General features: G+C 35.4%; 1 protein-coding gene across 5 annotated transcripts; it reads right to left on the bottom strand.

Annotated features, from left to right (window-relative positions):
- Positions 1 to 751: 751 nt before the first annotated feature.
- Positions 752 to 21,388, bottom strand: LOC125659771 (protein O-mannose kinase-like). Of its 5 annotated transcripts, none has more exons than XM_056149889.1 (4): positions 21,302 to 21,388; positions 13,803 to 13,875; positions 3,356 to 3,766; positions 752 to 1,840 (listed from the first exon to the last, which is right to left on the bottom strand). In XM_056149889.1, exons 3-4 carry the CDS (start codon positions 3,740 to 3,742, stop codon positions 1,046 to 1,048), a joined length of 1,182 nt encoding a protein of 393 aa, XP_056005864.1. In that variant the 5' UTR covers positions 3,743 to 3,766; positions 13,803 to 13,875; positions 21,302 to 21,388; the 3' UTR covers positions 752 to 1,045. The 5 variants fall into 5 exon arrangements, with proteins under 5 accessions (XP_056005864.1, XP_056005866.1, XP_056005865.1 ...); XM_056149891.1 differs by having other exon boundaries at positions 13,748 to 13,875; positions 21,302 to 21,355; XM_056149890.1 differs by lacking the exon at positions 21,302 to 21,388 and adding an exon at positions 21,071 to 21,131 and having other exon boundaries at positions 13,748 to 13,875.
- Between the last annotated feature and the right edge of the window lie 503 nt (positions 21,389 to 21,891).

Below are 21,891 nucleotides of genomic sequence, written 5' to 3'. Positions count from 1 at the left end.
CGCTTCATCAAGTCAGACCAAAGTTAGACTTCAGAGAGCACTCAGAGAGTAAGGCTTTACAGAAATTAAGAAACATCTAAAAGACATTTGAAAGAATATTGGACATTCCCTAACAGTAAGTACACTGTTTATTACACTCTTTTTTACATCTTGTATGAATACTATTTCTAATTTACCATTTCTGTTTTAAAAATTGAAATTAAAAGAATGATTTCCAATTATAGATGAGCGAATTATAGCATTTAATTTATCATCATTTTCTGTATATTGGTTTCATGCATCATGTATATCATGTAAACTGTGCAGTACTTTTGTAAATATTGTTTGTAGGTCCGAATTGAAAGAGCTACAGAGCTGTTGGCTCTAGTTACCTTCCGAGAGGAACCTTGTACCACAAACAGGTGATTGAATCGCACCATTGTTTTTATTATGATGTCATAAAATGTAATGCAACAGCTCTACAAGGATATTGAATGATATTCATTATTTTATAATTCATATTTGTACACCTCGTATACTGAGTAATATTCATTATGACTAGAGATATATCAATACCAAGGGGAATAACTTGTATTCCTTAGGATATGTAGATGTTTCATGACAAGCGTTTTCAGTCTTGTACGTTATTAAAAACATGATATGCTATAGTATGTGTTTGAACATTACACTTTGATTTATTTCATTCTTGCTTATGTGACAGATTTTTTTTTTAAATTCCCTCAATCATGTCAAATAAAACATTGAACCCAAATAGCAGTCATTACACATTTATGGTACTGACCAACAAAAAGAAGGCTATCACAATAGTAGATAGTAGCTAGTTCGGTAGTATTAACATATATGCATAGCATAGTCCACAGACATACATACACGATGTTAAATAAGGGACCGAAGATTCTGGCGGGAAAATATGTCCTCATTCCTGACGCCGCGTCCTATGCTTTGTCTTCCTTCTATGTTACATGAGTGGAGAGTGGAGCAACTGAACAAATGCGCACTGAACTATCCTGTAATGCAGCAATGTCGCAAAATGTCTTATCTACTCTTAGTTATCCTGTTGAGACGAATAGAGCGTCACGTTCATCGTAGTTCCTACCACGTCACGTAAAACCCGGATGTAGACTTGCAGCACTTCTTCGGCGGACGGTCTTTTCCGGGGGTCCTGGTTTTTGCACTGTTTATGAATATTCTTAAGAGAACGTTTCACCAAGAATGCAGACGGATCTTCACCCAGAAAGAACAAACACACATCGGGAATTTTCCAAATTTCAATCTTTTCGTCATACAATGGCATTTTGTCGGCTTGAAAGCTCTCGTTGTAGGGCCACAGCTGTTCTGGCGCGGAGAAGTGACCATGCAATTCTCCCCAATCCGTACATTTGATCAGTCGTCTGTTTGTTCCATTCAACAAAATGGTTTCTATAGAATCCACATCACTGAGCACCAAGCGGAAGTCTTCCGTTATCAGAAATTGCTGTGTTAATTTATTCAGTGAAGGAGCGTCACACTGAACATAGATTTTCCCATCAGTCCCTGACTGTAGTACTTTGAGTATGTCCACGTACGTTATACACATACCTAGTCTGGTCGACACAGTATTGTATGTGGGATATTCTTTCCACCGGTTTTCTATGTCTTGCGCATCCAGTAACGGGTGAACTTCCGTTACAATGACGTCATTGCAATGGCCAACTAACTGAAGCAAAACTGATGGCTGGAAGAAATTTTTCATGAGATCTATTCCCTTAAAGTAGCCGTCTTTTCCGACTATACCTGCAATATCGTTCCTCCTTAATTTCTTGACGACCACAGGGAATGTGTTCCAGTGCGAGCGCCAAATCTGTAAAAAGAACGAATCTACTAGATGGAGCCAAACCTGTATTTACAATGAATCTGAACCTATCAAACAATGGATCTACCAGATATAGAGTCCCATATGCCAATTCGATAGAAAGTACACTAGGGGTTGTGGATGCTAGCTTCATCCTCAAAAAATGTACACTATACTAAGTAGCTGCAGAACTGTAGCTCGCTGAGAAAATATTGGGACAGATCATAGAGCTACAGATCCACCCCTTATAAAAACCTTCGATTTACGGCACAGAGCTACAGATCCGCCCCTTATAAAATCCTTCGATTTACGGCACAGAGAGCTACAGATCCACCCCTTATAAAAACCTTCGATTTACGGCGCATTATAAAATGCTGACAGTCAAATATTCATTAAAGTCGAATAAGACCCGAAAACTCGCAGCTTCAAAAGATTTCGTTTTGACGAATCCTGTTGCTGTTGGCATCTATTCGTGATATTTGTTACAAGTTGTGTCTTCGATCTTCATTCATCATAAACACGAATAATTGATAGAAATTAAATATATATATAGTTTTGATAAAGGTAAAATAAGCTCTTGATTATTGAAAATGCTACAATTAAAAGCCTACGCTTGTGTGTCGGAAATGGGGATCGGACCAAACTAATGAAAGAGGCGTAGCCGTGAGTTTACCTCTTAGAATAATTCTTATTTAAAGTAACTGGGATAATTTATTATTTAAAATAATTAGCTAGATATTTGTAGGGATGTTGGTTCACATCTGGACGTTATTGTGTAAGTATGGAAATGAACCGGGATTCGAATCGACTGGCTACCTACATGTGACATGGTTAAGTCAACAAACGAAATCATTAAAATATGCGAGTTTTCGGGTCCTATGGGGTTTTATTGAATATTTGAAGGTATGTATGTATAAGAGAAAAAATGTGTTCCGGATTTCTTCTTTTTTTTTTTTTTTCTTTTTTTTTTTATTAAATTAAGAGACAGCGATGCAAGAGACCTCAACCGTGTGTAATTTGGGGGGGGGGGGGGGGGGCGTAAATCGAAAGTTTTTATAAGAGTTTTGACAGCTAACGTTCTTAAAGACACCAAAATTCCCATAATTTTATAATTTTGTATAAATATGGGCCTGGATTCATAAACAGTCTTAGAATGTACTTTTAAAAGAATAAGAAATTTCTTTAACAAATGAAAAACTTTTTTCTGCTAAGTTTGATACATAAAATAATTTAATGAATCCCGGCCCTGACCTCCAGTTTTACTTCAATGTAATGCTGCATCGTTACATTACTGTTAATGCCTACATTGCCAGAAAATCATCCATTTTGTAGACTTGTGGAATATAACTTCGTTGTTTTCGATTTTAGAAATCATCTCGCTTGAAATATAGCATATATCATTTAAGAGAGTGTGCAATCAAATGAAATGACCACCTTGTAGATACGGTACAATTAGTCTCAAACCACCAAAATATGACCCTACGAAAATATGCGATTTTACACGAACACAGAGAAGAACTGTACCTCTTTGACGTAGCCGTGGTGCCCGATTCCCCCTCGCATTTTGAGCTGGTCTATTTCCTCACATGACAACCACGGTTGACATTTCGTCATTCCATAGAGACCAAAATAGCCGTGTCCACACCGAGGCTTGCATTTTTCCCGCCGGTCCACGACGCTCCAGATGCAGGTAAATTTCAGATGTTCATTGTCTACCTCTCGAATGGTCTTATTGTTTGTCAGCATTCGTGCCAGCGGAAGTAGATGTTTTCTCGATACATAACACAAACCAACATACATAATTATACAGAGGTAGAACAAGGCACGGATCCATTGGCGTTTGGGGTAAAACAAATGTAGACTGAGTTTGGAAAACATTGGAAAGCTGGACGACTCCCGCGAGTTTCGCATCCTAATAGAGGACTGGCGTCTCACCTAGAAAGAGAAACCATGCAACGTGAGTATTGCTTTAGAACACATTTCTTGAAGTAGAGACATAGTTTTTATACGGTGGCTATTTATAGTTTGTGACTATATTCTGTGGGCGTTAACTGTCTACACACGGCGATCCTAGTGGCGGAATTTTGCAAGTAGAAAATCAAGAATTTTGAGTCGTGTTGATTATCAAAATTAAATGTGCATGATTGTAAACAGGTTTTGAAGGTTTTTTCAATGACATTTTTTGCTATAGATAATCGCCAATCACTAACCGTATGTTACATTCCTTGATTCATAAATATTCATAAGATGACGGTGAAGCAAACAAGTATCCCGCTCTTTGAATAATTCACTGCTGAATTTAAGAGGAACGAAGTGGATCCAGATTGATACTGGTATTAGATTAGTTATTTTACTTCCGGTGGTGAATGCAATAAGTCACGTGATTTTGTTCGGGAAAGTGAGTAAATAAACAAGAATAGAATTAAAGTATCTGATGCCCGTAAATAAACAACAATACTTAGAATTAAAGTATCTGATGCCCGTAAATAAAGAACAATACTTAGAATTAAAGTATCTGATGCCCGTAAATAAACAACAATACTTAGAATTAAAGTATCTGATGCCCGTAAATAAACAACAATACTTAGAATTAAAATATCTGAGGCCTGTTTCTCAAAGACGTCTGTAGAGTGGGTTTAATAGAGTGATATTTGGGTTAATGAATACATTTTGTTATAAATATATATACTAAAATGTATTTTACTTTAGAAAAACCTTGATCCACTCCTTTATTCCTCTAGCTCTTACTAGTTATTACCTGAAGGCAAATGTCAAAGGTCTTCTAGTGTTCTGGAACTTCAATGGTTGTGTTTTGTGAAGTTGCTTTTGATTGGTTTGATAGTTGTGGTCATTAGGTTTAAAACTTTGACTGAGACCTTCAACGAAGAGGTTTCCTTGTTTTCTGGTAAGTAATTCATTACTAATTACCCTTATAGGTAGATATTAATTAATATGTCCAGTCTATATACATTTGCAAATTTTATAAGATTCCTTTTGCACTTAATATTAACTGAGAGAAAGGCTAGATACAGAACGAAATTTAGCTTTGTTTAAAACTCATTGATTTCGTGTTATTTTTCACGTATTGCAGGGTTGTACATATTTACCTGTGATATACTCCTCACTGTGCAATAAAAGTCCCTGTATCTATCCGGGGTTATTCATTATTAACAACAAAACCTGTTACATTGGGGAAAAAATGAACAAAAATATGAATTCTATTTAAAATCCTCTTTTGACGTCGCTCTGATAATGATATCGACACGTTTTAGTAATTTATACACTGTTTAGAAATAACACACCCTATCGATATTGAATATTGATATGATACTTCTTGCATGTTATCTAAACGGCGAGGAATAAATTAACAAACGTGTTGACATCATCATAAAAACAACTTCAAAGGGGATTTTAAAGAGGATCCATAATTTTATTCTTTTACTTATTTTTCTTTATATTAATTTTCCACATATGGCAATGAATTGTACATGGAAGATTTGATTATTGAAAAATACATCCTTGAAATAATAATTAGCATATAAAGCTCACGAAAATAACACATTTATTTTACGTACAGTTGAGTACTTGATATATATCTTCTATATATTCATCAAAACGCGGGACACTGCGGACCGAAAGCCTGGACCTGGCCTGGAGGTTATAAAACTTTTACCGTACTCATACTCAAATTCAGCCATGTTTGTTTTGAGTACAACTCTGAGCAAGCTTCAAAGTATACTTGAAAAATCTTTAGCGTGTACTCCATTTGAGTGTGAGAATGATTTTATAAAAGTTTTTTTAACCTCAACTTTTTGAGTATGAGGACGATTTAGAGCACAGAGTTTGAATATGAAAATGTCCACCAAAAAGTTTGATAACCCCCAGGCCTGGTAGTTGGCGCTTTTGAAGTTGCGAGTTTCAGTGCTAGCCTTAAAAGTCCTCCGTGTACTAGTTTAATAGTCCATGGAATATACATGTACATGTATGAAATGAAATTAGTGTTCATCGTGGCGAGGAAATTAGAGTGACCGCATGTTTGCAAACATATTATTTTAGCGTGGTTCCAAACAACGGGGAAAAAGTAAATCATCTCATAACTTTCCCAAACTTTCAATTGTAAATTCTAATTAAGATAATTATAATAAACAAGTATTGGGTGTGTGTTTTTGAGAAATTATGTAATAAAAGATATTTGAAAATGATTTTTTTTTTAGTTTAGTTTTTTTTTTTAAACAAAAACATATTTCCCCGTGAGGACATGCAGCCAGCGTCAGCTGATAGACAGATGGAGCACGTGGATCTCGTGTTTAAAAAAAAAAAAGAAATAATTTTCGATCCCCATTTGGCTCCCAGAGTGAACAAAATAATTTTTTTTGAAACCTAGTTTATTATATACATATACAAGACACCATCAATCATCTCCCAAAAGATGATTTGGCTATTATGTAAAATGGAAACCAGTACAGGACACCACTACCACAGTCCAAAAGATTAATTGGTTGCTGTTTAAAATAAGAGAGGAGTTTGAGGAGAAGAGATTGTAACAGACGGACAGACCAGCGTAACAACAACATACCCGAACATTCTTTAGAACGTGCGTGTATCACTATATGCACATGTTTTTGTTTTGGGTAGAATAAACTATCTCTCTTACCCTGTTTTATCATTAGTGTCCCCCGCCACAACGCAGAAGGGGGTATAGAAATGCCGATGTCCGTGTGGCCGGTGCATGATTTACGTTCCGGCTATTTCGCGTTCCGACCGGAACCATAAAATCATAATTTGGGTTCCCTGGCCAAGGTTTCAATCAACCGCGAAGTTGTCCTTTTCCATTCTACCTCGAAAGACCACCTATTTGACGTCGGGGAATTATCCAAATAAATGTTCAGAAACTGAAATGAGGAAATTAAGGTAACACTGTCGTCCTTATGTATGACGAGGCAGTATTTAAGATACTTTTTACTATATATACAGTGCTATTTGAAAGTCTAGCATAGGCCTAAATTTTGCAGCCCTTCACCGGCAGTGGTGACGTCTCCATATGAATGAAATATTAAAATAATATTTAATCAATCAATCAATGTAGTATTTTGACGACAACTTTCTGTGGACTAGTGTCTACTAAATATGCTGTGGTGTAATTTTAAATGACAACATCAAACTTTTAAAACATTAAAAAAAACTATGTATTTATTTCTAAAATCTAGGAGTTAATACATGCAGTCTGCTGTCCTCCCTTACATGTATATATTTATTAAATGTCCTAATCTCTTTGTATGCATTATGCCCCCCTGGGCCCCACGTACCTCTATATTGTGCTAATGAACATATACATGTATATATTATTTATATATTTCATTTTATACCCTTGGAAATATTGTTTATATAACCACAGAATCAAAGTTATGTACCCCATGTACCATGGTGAATGGTTTGAAAGAATGAATGGAATGAAAATTACCTGCAGTACACCCAGGTCTACAGCTTTGTTTTGATAACAATTTCCTGAGGGCTATGACTGCGGCTAGGTACTTAGATGTAACCCAATTTCACACCTCTTCCATGATTAGGACGGTAGGTGTGAAAGTGGTTTGGAGAACAATTATAGTGGGAGCTTATTTTAACCTACATGGAGCTTACTAGCAGTTACCTATTCATTGAACTGAATTTTTCATTTAACTTCTCACAATTGTATAATTTTACGGAAACATGATGGTAACAAATCGTTTTAAGTGTTTTAAAGCAGGCCTGAGTGTGGATATTGACTACATATTGCAATTATGTCGGGAAGCACGTTTTATCAATGTTTCTTTTAAGGAAAACAATTTTCTTCGAGAACATTGCTAATTTTAATTCATGATCTTTAAATGCGATAATATATTTAAAAGCCTAATTAAGGCATTTGTTTTGGTGATAAACATTAGTTCCTTATATCAATCAGAGACTTGCAATTTTTTAAATTAAATTTTTAAATGTAAGGAAATTCATCAGCAATTTCATTTACCGCATTCTTGTTTATAAATTATGCGACACCGTCCGTCCGTCCATCCCTTTTGAATTTGTGGACGCAACTCCTCTGAAACTGCTCAACGAATTTTTTTCAAATTGTATAGGTTTGTTAGTCACCATATGTAGTTGATCATATTGCACATCCATTGTGATTCGACAGATTTTACAGGAGTTATGGGACTTTGTCCAATTAGTACATGTTACACTATAGGAACAATTTGTGGACGCAACTCCTCCGAAACCACCCAACGGATTTTGTTCAAATTTTGTAGGATTGTTAGTCACCATATGTAGTTGATCATATTGTGCCACCATTTTGATTCGACAGATTTTACAGGAGTTATGGGACTTTGTCCAATTAGTACACTATAGGAACAATTTGTGGACGTAACTCCTCCGAAACCACCCAACGGATTTTGTTCAAATTTTGCAAGATTGTTTGTCCCAATATGTAGTTGATAATTTTGATTCTACAAATTTTACAGGAGTTATGGGACGTTTGTGATCCAACTTTTTCTGTGGCGTGGGGGACATATGGCTATGCGTAGAATTATTATTACAAAATGAATAACCATTAATGGTTGCTCATCAGGCGGTTACCATCTCAGTATTGTTTCAAGGTCACCTTAGCTAAGATTAACCGTCTATCGGTACTATCAGTACTTTGATTAAGACTTGTAATAACGATTCCTGATTTTATAGCTTTACCAAAAAAAAATTAATATCTATAGTTATTGACAAAGAATTCTGCTAAATGGCCGTCTACGAGTTTTTGGTTTCTGTTTTCAGAGATTTACACGGGTGATATGCTTTCTAGACGTTCCGTCCCATTATCAATCCGTCCCTAGACTATCCGTCCCCTAAATAATTACTTTTTTCCAAGCTATTTACAATACTGAATTGGTTTAATTCATTTGCGTATTTTATCTTCATGGTGTGTGTGCCGCTGATATCTTCTGTCATCAGGTAGGATGACAATAATATGCTGTTTTGATATTTGACAACTTTTTCAAAGATCATTATACACATCACAATATTCGATAAAATGGGCTTCATTTTCAATACAAAGAATAGTTAGGTTACTGTAAGCTCGTAATTAATGATCAAAGGTTGCACAACAATGCAGTTATAAAACTGTTTTTACTCAGGTGTTTTCACAATGATCAGTGGACAGGGGACACACATTTACATTGATTGCTATACATATTTAAATAACGATGTTTCTACAATAGTTAATGAGCACACATTTTCATAACCATCGCACTTCAAACAAAAAATCTATAAATCTACTGTACACCATCTCCAGTTATCTAATTTTGATAACTAACTGCAATATATATGCAAAAACGTTCCTTTGTCTTAAGTAATTATTCATTTATTATATCTTTGATAAAAAAAAAATTGGAGGGGCCGGATCGACTAAGCAAAATGGGCCGAATCGACCATGGGACGGACCGTCTAGGGACGGACCGACTGTGGGACGGAACGACCTGCTACCAGGTGGCATATATAACCATTCTCTACCCAGAGTTCCGTGCGCTCCTCGCACTGCAGGAAGCTTACGTAACGCACCCTCTGGTAAGAGAATGATATATAACTGGTCTGTTACGTAAGCTGCACGCGATCCTTGATTCAACATCTTCTCGTTATGAACAAGTATGCTCAGAATGGAATGGTTAAAATGGTGTTACGTTACGAGTTGCATGACTTCCGGATCGAGAAAACAGTTATAAGTTTTCATTATAATGACTGGTACATGCACATGTAACATATGTATCTCAAACTCTAAATTCATAAATTTATTATTAGATATATTACAAATAGGTTTCATTGCAAAAAATAAAAATAAGATTTATTTTTTAGTAAGAGGTTGATTGCAAAAAATAAAAAGTTAAAGATTTATTTTTGAGTAAGAGGTTGGCTCCGGGCTCTTTGATTACGGCGTACGATTAAGTAAACGTGTCAAAACAAATTCTTTCACACTTTCAAAATGTTCTCATTTGGCACGTCAAATTGCGATTTATTTTTTCTTGAGATTAGCCAGTTTTTTTATGTTGCGGCTACGAATGCATATTTGAAAAGTGAAATGAAGTACAAGTTTGGTAAAAATTGAAGTAAGAAATTTTATCGAAAAGATCAACCTCCGGTTGTAAACTTGATTTAAATCATTTCAAGACAACGATAAAGTATTCAAGTAAAATCATTTTAGGTAATAATGTATGCAAAAATATATTTACCTGGAATGAATGAGACGAAAGCACGGGTACCTGAACGTTCGCTTGGCTTTCTTGTCCGCTCAAAAGTGACCAGCCGGGGACGGTAACTTTCTGTCCGGAATTCAGAAAGGAATTATCAACCAATTAAAATGTCGTAGACGAGTGATTTTTACTGAAAGTGATTTAAATAACAAAAGACCACAGGGCAGTATGCGGCCCTAAAATGTCCCGTCTTTGTGATTTAACTAATTAACCGACCGGGGGTTCGGTAATTACTCTGGGGATCTGAGTTCAATCGTCAACGAAGTGGGTGACACTGACTCAAAATTAATTAACACGGCATTATCTAATTATAATCATATCACTTGTTAAATTACAGTGTAAATAGCCGCAACATTAAAAAATCTAGCTAATCACAAGAAGGAAGAAATCGCAAGATTTTGACACGCTGTAATGAAATACATGTAGCCTTGAGCCAACCGTTTTACTCCAATATATCTGTTTCAACACCTTTTAAAAATATCAATATAAAAAAAAACTTTCCTCATCAGATTTTTGGTAGTATGATTTTATAAAATTCACTGTTTGATACAATGCAGTCTAGCATATGGTAAGTTCAGAGTAACTTTGTCGTCACTGCACGATGTAATCCTTTTAAATGTTTTTTTTTTTTTCAGACTTAGAATTTTACCAAATTCGCATTGAAAATTTTCCACTACAAAGTGCTAAATACTTGAATGCATTTCATCATTTCATCATTTTCATGCATAGATAGCATAAAGCCTTGTCACAAAGACATGTATACAGTGACAAAAATTCCAAAGATGGTGAAAAAGTCCAAAACTGGTGTAAAAGTTCAAAGATGGTGAAAAAGTCTTAAGATGGTGAAAAATTCCAAAATTGGTGAAAAAGTTCTATGACGAAAAAGTCCTAAGATGGTGAAAAATTCCATAAATGGTGAAAAAGTCCTAAAATGGTGAAAAAAATCCAAAAATGGTGAAAAAGTTCAAAGATGGTGATCGGGTTAAAAAACCGAAGTAGTAGAGACAGTACAGGACACGCCCCTTCACACGCTTATGTAGGGTGTTAAGAGGGTATCAGGACAACTCGCCCCCAAGACAACTCGCCCCATCATCGAGACAACTCGCCCTAAAGACAACTCGTCCCCTCTTCGGGACAACTCGTCCCCTCTCTTGAGATATCTCGCTCCTTCATATCATACATATCATACATGTTTACAATTATTATTTTTGGTCTAAATCCAAGAGGTGTTTTAGCAAAAATTAATGAATTTCTTATAGATAGTATATACATCACAGACAATAAGACGTGTTCACATAAACACCGAACTTCGTGTCTTTTTATGCAAGACGAAAGATTTTAGTGAAAATCCAGTGTTTGGGTTCAGTAAATTCATCATCACTTTTATTTTCATGTAAAATATATAATTTCAGCGGAAACAAGTTAGCGTTTGGTATAGGAGAGTATTAGCTTGGTCTACAGCTGACGTAGTATAATTATCAATAATCTGCGTCTGTTGTTAAATCTAATTGTCTGATTTCCCCCATGCTGTTATAAATTTACTTCAAACGTTAGGAGGTACTCATCATCAGAGTTCTTTGCACTTTGAAATAGCCGAGTAAAAAGAATCACCCCGCGTAAAAAGAATCAGTAAAGCAAAGCCGTTATAAAATTTCTAAAATGGGAATTTTATTATTTTCAACGGGAATTAGTTGAGAAACGCATTAAAAGATAATTACAGGTATCAGAATATTCATGCTTCACTTTTACACTTATGTATACTATATCGATAAAAAAAAAACCACTCCCCCCCCCTCCCCCCCATAACTAACACACACAAAATAAAAATAAAATGTGATAATATATCTATATATAATATTGGGGGCGAATTGTCTCAAGAGAAGGGGGCGACTTGTCCTAAGAGAGGGCGAGTTGTCCTAAGAGGGGGCGAGTTGTCCAGCATTCGTTAAGAGTGGTCGAACTTTATTTAGGTTGTATCAGCCATCATCAAGCTGGGACACATACTTTCTTTTGCATCGAATGAATAAAAAAATGTAATAGATTAAAAAGAGTACATAGTGCCAGAAGGTAGAAAGACAAACCAAGAGTTCTGTGTGTAAAATACCCCCCCCCCCCCCCAAGATTGTGTCCAAGTTCAACAACTTGTAAAAAAAAAAATAATTCAGACATTAAAAAGTTGGTAATCAAAATCCTTGAAATACACACATCTCTAATTCTTTACAAAGGCCTTATCTTGAAAACTGTTTAAATAAACAATCCCTATAATCTGTAATATTTCTTCAAAACTGAAAGTTCAAAAACCTGTAAATTTCTTCCCCCAAAAAATCAAATTCCTTGCCACATACACATAATCGATACTCATACAAACACTCTCCTCACTTGAAAACTGTGGGATGAGCTATAGTGAGACGGATAAATCATGTACCCTCATATAATGTTAAATTTAAAATAAAGGGGCAAAACTCCTACAAGAGAGGTGGAGATGGATGAAAATTGTAACATGATTAAAGTGATCTACGATAAAGCTGCACAGCTAGTTTCAGTTTAATACACTACCCACCATAGATAAGTATATACATAAGCTTTTCACACATTTTGGCATGAAATATATTCAATATAATGAAAAAGAGCTGAATTCATTGTGTATCACTTTCAATTTATAACAGTAAATCAATCAGTGAATGGTACAACTTCAATATGTGTGAAACAATTAATGAACATTCGATATTTTTGGCATTAGTCTGTTAAATTGTGATACTGATTTATCTAAGGTGAAAAATCAAAGGATGTTATAAAAGTACACATTAAATACACAATAATATGTATTGGTAATTAATTTGAAATGGTTTCAATTTAAGTTGTGCTCAATATCTCTTTTTAGAGAATTAAGAAATTTAGAAAATCAAGTATATTAACAAAAAATAAGGATAAAAAGTTAAAAGCCTAACGTCATCCATTTATATGTAAGAGTGATGTATTTTGCATCGAAAGATCTCTATCTATGATTTAACCCATGTTTCTTTTATGCGCAACAAACTTATTTTGGTAAGGTTATACTTATTTATGGTGGGCAGTGTATGTGACAAAGAAATTAAAATAGAAACAGGAAACTATGAACGGTCGGATGGACAGACGGAAGGACAGACGTCACTGTACCACGAGACTAAAAGACAGGTGTATAAAATGAAATAGGAAAAACATCTACAAAATACGCATTGTTACACAGTAAATATTCAATTAAAAATCCTAAAACTGAAAATAATGATGTCGAAAAATAGTGGGTCATTCAAGGTATATGGATAATTGTATTGATGACTCCGTAAAGAAAAATATTGGTTTTATTTTCAATGCTTGAAAGTGCAGCATCATCATGTTATTCGCTCCGCGAATATATATATATATATATATATATATATATATATATATATATACACATACATACATACATACATACATACATACAAGCACGCACCCACACACAAAGAAGATCCTCGAGAAAACTCATCGAACGCGACCAATATGACTACAGCAACGATATACACTTGTTGAAGATATCGTTCTGTTAAAAACAAATTCACAAAAATGACAATGGTAAATTTCATCTACATCACGCACATCGCCATTCCATTATACAATGCGACACACTTACCTCGTGCCAATCAGCTGTACTTCAATGAGGGAAGATCTCAAAGTAGAATAGTTACCCTGTATTTTGCATGGCTCAATAAGCTGTATCACAGTTCATGAAAGTCTGGACAATTGCGACTCATAAAAGTTCTGAAATATTCAGTTGATCTCATATATGTACATGTATGTTTAAAAGTAAACGAAGACAAAATGTGGCCAAAAAAAATCGCCAACCTGTTTTCTGATCCTTAAAGCTGACATGAATTAATAAATATAGTATAATTCTATATGTCCGCCATATCTCTTTGCTAATCCGCCATATTAGTTGGATATCCTATTGTTATATGTATCAGGGTTCGCATGGTATATAAGGGTACGAGTTGTGCTACGCTTCACTTCACATCAGTGTCTTTGATTTACCTGTGCGGGTAGCTTCGACAGGTAACACGTACATCTCCGATAATAATTTATAGGACATCAAGAAGAAATGAAATCACGTTTTGAAACACCATGCAGTGCTCAAAATTACAATAAACATATCGTACAGTAGTAAATCATTCTAAAAGCTTTGGATAAATAAATATAGAATGGCTTTTCTTTATGTGAATGTGGTACATTTGCAATAAATGCGTCAAAACTATACAAAAACGCGGAGAAATATTTCATCTATTATCTAGATCTATTGATGAAATGGAATAAGCAAAGGGTATAAAATCTATACCATTCACACTTACTTCAAACAAAATGCAAATACATAAATGCTACTGTACGTATAAAGAAGACATGGTCATGTACGTTCGTCATGAAAAAGCATCGAATGCGGATGATTATTTACCTGGGTCTACTCGTAATATCTGTAAAGGACCGAAGATGTACGTGTACACTTGTCGAAAATACTCAAAGTAGTAGTAAAACTCCCTTTATTAGCATAATCCATGAAACAAAACGGTACACTCCATTTGTATTCCAACAGTAAACAACATCGTCCATTGTACAGACTGCGACACACTTTGCCCGTGCCGATCAGCTATCTTCAATCAGGGGAAGTATCAGAGTAGAATATTTACCCTGTATTGTGCATGAATCCTTATACCGTATGATTTGCTTGTCAGAGTATTGCAGATTTATAAATCAGGAAATCTTTTAGGTACATAAATTGTTTGTGCATAGATAATTTGCATATACAACACTGCACGAGTGTATGGAGAGAGAGAGAGAGAGAGAGAGAGAGAGAGAGAGAGAGAGAGAGAGAGAGAGAATCAAACGATGATCTTTTAATAATCGCGCTCTTATTAAGACAAATGATATCGTTAATTCAATACATGTATAACAGAACAGTAACTCAATATTGCTCTCATTAATTGATATTACAGACTTATTTGATTCATTTAAAGCACGGAATAATTAAAAATTAAACATATCTTTAAATAATGTTATTTTCAATTCAATTACTTCATTTTATGCTAATTCGGCGCTTAGTAGATCTTATATATCTATGCCATTTTGCTTTATTACATCCTGCATCGGATGCAAATTGTAGTAATGCAAAATGTAATACATTGTAATTGAGTTTATCATATGCGTAGTTATCAAGCACATAGAATTTTTTTATTTAAACATATTTAATTGAGAAACTCAACAGGATTGGTCAACAGGCATAGCCTATATATGTAGGCCCTCTCCCAAATACAAAGGTCAAAGTACTTAGAATCAAGGGGAGGGGCCAATAATGTCTGTCCCCCCCCCCCCTGGGTTTTTTTTTGTTTTTTTTTTTTTTATGTTTTCCGCCACACTCGACAATTTTTCAGTTATCTGGTGGCGCCCAGTTTTTGTTGGTGGAAGAGAGAAACCAGATACAATGTACCTGGGAAGAGACCACCGACCTTCCGAAAGTAAACTGGGAAACTTTCTCACTTACCGGCGCGAGCGGGTTTCGAACCCGCGCCGACAGATGCAGAAGTGAGAGGCCGTTATTTTGCAATGCAAATAAAAAATATATTGGGTGACAACCCCCTCCCCCCAAAGTTGATCCCAGCTTGAAAGTTCTGATATAATAGTAGAAGACACACACCACCACCAATTAAGAAAATGAAGATATTATGAGGCACTCATAGTAGAGGACTCTAACCACCCCATCCCATCCCCAATGATGGAAGAAAATAAAGTGTAGGGGGAAATTATTGAGGCAGTCAAAATAAAAGACTCTTGTAACCCTTCGCCCCCACATTAGGACTTTGAACATCGAATAAAACATCTTGGTTTGTTTGGGTTTTATGTTTTATTTTATTGATGTTTTCGTTCATCTTTTTAATTATTATTTTGAATGGCAAGGAATTTTAAAGAATCCAATTTTCCATTTTTTTCTTCCTGTTGTACCCCCCCCCCCCCACCCCATGAAAAATGACGATACATGTCTGGTTATTACATGTACATTTTGCTTTTCAACACTTGCATGCATACTAATTGTATGGTGTAGAATTGCACCCTTTACCAAGTTTTCCTTCATTTACCCAGTGTAAGGAATGATAAACCAAAATCACAAAACAAAATGCATAAAGACCAAGATATTTTCAAGCGTAGGAACTTCATTCACGGATACATAAATACATGTATTCAGAAAAATCGCATGCATGCATTGCAGGACTATAGCATATGTGTGTTTTAACGTTTCTGTAACATGTCATAATGATTATTTTCATTTCGGAGATCTGGCGCAATGGATATGTTCTGAAAATAGACATACCGCTGTACGTCGAAATTTCAAATTCAAATGTATTCGATAAGATGTTAGTGTTCATAAATTAGTAAAATTCATGTTGAGGTTTTTTTTTTAAATATATGATACAGTGTCAATCTACTGTAATGCATTAGTAGGATATGCAAAAGGCAAGAGTATCAACATTTTTTAGTATCGATATCTATGTGATCACGAAAAAACATGTATATCCGGATTCATATGCCGATTTAGAGATCAATAAAAACAAAGCTGCATAGTTTGGGGGAGGGGGTTCAAATGAGTCTGATGAAATTAAAAGAAGGAACCCCACATTTGCATTCAAACTAAATGTACTTCAAAATGATTTTATTTCTGCTCTGACTGAAAGCATGATTCTAAATTCGGGAACGAATTTTGCATACAAAATAATCAATAGGGGAACACATAAATCCGAGCTCCTTTGGGATTTAATAAAATGCAGATATGCACCTTTCTTTCAACACGAATTGATGTTGTTTCAGGCACGTATACAGGGGGTTGGGGTGGGCAGGGAGGCTAGGCTGGTCTGCTCTCCCCACTTTTTTGACAATTTACTTTTTTCCGTTATTCTAACATACAAAGTCAGTATTTTCTACACGCACAGTTAAAACTGATATATTTTTTAATTTGTAATGAATTCAATTATAAGCATCAACTCCTGTAAGTTTTTAATATAGTGTAAATAACAAATTTTAAATAGCTGAAAATTTTTAATGCTTGTAAGCTTACCAGTATATCAGTGATCTCGATCTCTCTCTCTCTCCCAATCAATGAATATGGACATACGGAGACCGTTAATAATTATGTGGTTCCCAAAGAAACAATAAAACTATATTTTCGTTTCTACATTTCCTTTTATATGTGTCTTTGTGTAATCAACTGTTTATTATGGATTGCAAATGTAATACCCGCATTTTTAAACAGATGTATATTTTCGATCATTATTCCCTTATTTGTATATCCAAGTTTGTATATGATCACCAATAAATTTTGAATTGAGCACGCAATATATCCAACCAGATGCTCAGTGTATATGATTAGATTCCCGATTTCTATAAACTGCAAAACCTCGACCAGACAAGCATTCAATACAGGAAAAATTTTCGACTCTGACATCTCCCCCGATTGAATACACCCTATTTGGCACGGGTGGAGTGTGTCGCAGTCTGTATAATGGAATGAAAACTTGTTGTAAAGTTCTAACGAGATACAAATGGAGTTTATCATTTTGTTTCGTGGATTTATCAGAATAAAGAGAATCTAATATTTTTGGTAAGTGCACTTCTCCGATACCTGTTGAATGGACGTCCGTATTTGATACGAGTTTTTTTGTTTTTTGGGGTTTTTTTGACGAATATGCCACGTGCATTACATATTATGCATATGGCATGGACCTGTATTTTGCAAGAATTGATATAAATAATATATTTCATGCTCTTTCTTTATTCCATTCTATCAGTATGTAATTGGCAAATGATTTCTCCGCATTTATTTCATAAGAAACTGCAAATACTTGCATGCATTTGCAAGTATGCAAGAAAAGCTTCTTTTTTTTTCTTTTTTCTTTTTTTGCATCTTTTGTAAATTATCTAAACTTTCGGAATGTTGCATTGGTATAGAATAAATATTTTGTAATTTTGAGCAAAGCATAATGTTTTAAAATGTTATTTTATTTGTTTCGCATTCCCTATATATTACTATCGGAGATGTGCACTGGTCGAATCCACCTAGAAAAATCACTCAGGTGTGACAATCACATTTGGGGTATATTCGGGTTGAGTAAATTAGGCTACCTGAGAGAAATATGGCGGATAAGATGAGAAAGGTGTACGTATTTATTATTTCATGTCAGCTTTAACCTCTTATTTTATCTCGAACTGCTGAGGTGCGAGTACTTTCAATAATGAAATAAATTAAATAGTATACCATATTTTATTAATACAATTCGGCAAGATATATAATACATGTATTATTAAAAATTATTATTGATATGTAGTGAATCTAAAGATAACTCTATACATTTGGGGTGTTGCTAAGACGTGAAATTAAAAACGGGACGGAAAACTGAAATTGTTTTATGCAATAATATCAGGAGGAGGTCAGCAGTTTGTAAAATGAAAAGGCTTATGAACAAGGGAAGCAGAAATTACAAAGAGAACGGGAGGACATACTCAGAATCCACCGTTTGATGTACTACATACAAATACACAATATCCACATGTATACATGTAGATTTGTCTTTAGAGCAAACAACACTGAAACATGTATTTATGCCCAAACGCGGATCCAGCGCCGGCGACCCCACTTCTCGTTAAAGACCCAATTTTAAGATAACACCCCCAAATTATAAGCTGCTTGTCAATCAAACATTTAACAATAGATGTCAGGTGGAGTGACATCTGCAGACACTGTGGTCTGGAGCTACCCCAGAGAGGTGTTGTGATAACAATAACAGTCAGTATCTACAGGCATTCTTTAGATCTTGAGGAAGCCCAGTCTACCTGAGTTTTGATAGCATTGACCTGTCCACAACTGCTATTTTCTCGTAATTCAATTGTTTTTAAAAAGACCCCTGAACAATGCAATTTCAATAGAATTGTAATTTCCCCCCTCTGTATACATGTATTATAAATGACACAATTAAAAATCAAACAATAATTTGCACAATAATTTCTAAAACTTGTAACTTATTGAAATACTTTATGTCATCAATTTATGACACATCTATATTTATAACAGAAATTATCCATCGAGTCAATGACTGAGAGTAAGAGAGAGAGAGAGAGAGAGAGAGAGAGAGAGAGAGAGAGAGAGAAGAGGGGTGGATGTAGAATGTGTGTCAGCTACCCTTACGAATACAACCATTATTCAAACACTATGACCACAGAAACTCTGCAGAGGTCCCTGAGACAGGTCCTGTGTATATCAAAACTATATATATATATATATTTTAAAAATATGAAAAGAAAACACAGAAATCCTCCGTAAAGCTTTAGCGCTCTCATTACATCTTCAGAAGCTTTACACACACACACATATATATATATATATATATATATATATATATGTGTGTGTGTGTGTGTGTGTGTGTGTGTGTGTGTGTGTGTGTGTGTGTGTAAAGCAAGGACAGGTAGATTTCTACCAAGTTCTGTCTAGATCACCTCTGTCTCTGTGTATTTCTTTGAGTGCCATGGGGTATAGCAATTAACACCTTGGTAGACCCTGGCCACTCCAGGTAAATAACATCTGTTTAGATTAGGCTCCGCCTATATTTTCACCAACCATACGGTCATGAGATGGGTCTTTAAGACCTCTGACCTGTGAGACTGTAACTCTCCGTTCTGAAATTTATGGATCTGAAACTAATTGCACATGGTATTTAGTCAACTTCGGATATGTACGTTTTGCTTACTCAAACCCCCCACCCCAATTCCAATTTTTAAAACTTTGTATCAGTCAAGCCCAACCTACATCAAAAGGGAGGCGAATTTTATTTGTATGTGGTAACTTTCACAGGGGCCTAAAATACCATTTTTAATTACTATAATTAAAAGAGTTCGGTTGTACAATCTGTTTCGTTTCGTTTCGGTAGATTTCGTTTCGTTTCGATTTCGTTTCGCACTTTACAGGAGGCTTACCATTTCGGGGTGTTAACTTAAAATTGGGTCTTTAACACACACCCTCCAGATCCGCCACCATACATCATATATGACACCGTAAACTCGATTTTACATTTATACAGTTTTATCATGCCATTCGATCAGTGTGGAAGTGACTCATGATTGCATTTATAACATATTCGTGAGATCTTTAAATTAACTGGCCAAAAGCTTACACACAGAGTCGCCTTAATCAACCACAGACTTCAAATGTCAATCTACTTTTCAGTTTTAGGATTTCATGATGTTTTTTAAAGGAGGAATAACACACAGGAATCCAGTGTGGATGTGAAAGATATTTTGAAATTAAAATACTTTAAAATTTACCACATTTAGTTAGCAAAAGGGGGGGGGGGATAAACAAAAGTCCCTGACGGATTCGAACCCATGATCTGCAGATCAATATCTGAAATGTTCACCCACTGAGCTACCCAGCTATACGGTGTAAACCCCTACTCTGAATTCTAATTTAATCACGCATAATCCATCTACATTACTATCAAAGTTCATCCCAAAATCCCGTTGCCCAAAATAGGCAGAAATTAATTCAGAAAAATGCTCCTTTTTTAATGAGTTTTAGCTGGGCCACGGCACTGTACCACTAAACAGAATGTTTGTACATTGCAGCAAGCGATTACTTACGCGTGCGCAGTATTAGATATCATTTTTAAGTTTAATGATTTCTTACCCCAATACATAAAATGAGTTCCATGATAGCTCCAAATGATTGCAAAATATTAAGACCGTCCGTACTTTCATTTATCACGGGCATTTTGACCAGTGTAACTAATATTGAAATTCTTTTTTACCGAGTTCGTAACCTTTTCAGGAATTCAGACATGAATTCAGCTTTAAAAACTTTCAGATGGCTTACTCATTCAATGCCGCTACATTGTGACACATTTTTGATTGAAATGTCTATGCTGCTTACCTACAAGCATCGTCGGTTACCCACAGGTGCTTCTACTCGATTCTCTTCATCGTTTGAGCGTGTGTGGACTCCAAACCGTGGTTTGCAAAGATGTCCTACAAGTCACACACTGGTGCACCGCTGGGGGGACAGAACAATATTTTCGATTGATTTAGACTCGTAAAAAAGTTTTGTGTGGAGTTTTTGATCACATGTAATTAAAATTCTTATTGAAATGAATAACGCCATTACCTGCTATCATTTTCCTGACGAGAACATCTTCCCAAGATTACATCAACTAATGTCTATGCATATTCCCTGAGGGGGTCGATGACGACTGATCAGCCATTCACGAAATACTATCGTCAGGGTAAAATCACCCAAAACCAACCGTGCTGTGCATGGTGAGCATTCTGCATGCGGTTGAGTTTCACCACCAGAAGCACATACAATGTGATAGGGAATCTGCTCAATACTTTTTTCTTAAGTTTTGAACCAAATGTGGGTATAAAAATCAAAGTGAAAATGGGAGTTATCTATTGAACAGGTTGGGCACACTTCCCCTATAGCGAGATATTCTCGCTAAAACGCGATTATCCCTCTGTAGCCAGAGCGTATACATTAATATAAACAGGTAAGGTGTTTTGGCGTCTTTATTGAAAATAATGGCAAATCCCGTGCAACGCTGAATAAGTGTGACACACACTCAACATGATGCGAATTGTTTCTATGAAATTGACAACAAAGTCAACAGGCCTATTGGTCACCTAGATATTAGTTTAAAAGTATCACTAGTTAGTCCCAAGGGCTACATATCTAGAGGAGAGAAAAAAATCTTAATT

This window comes from Ostrea edulis, chromosome 9 (assembly GCF_947568905.1).
Source record: "Ostrea edulis chromosome 9, xbOstEdul1.1, whole genome shotgun sequence".
In the NCBI taxonomy this organism is placed as follows: Eukaryota; Metazoa; Mollusca; class Bivalvia; order Ostreida; family Ostreidae; genus Ostrea; species Ostrea edulis.
Note: the sequence above shows the minus strand (reverse complement) of the source record. Positions and strands in the feature narration are given on the sequence as shown.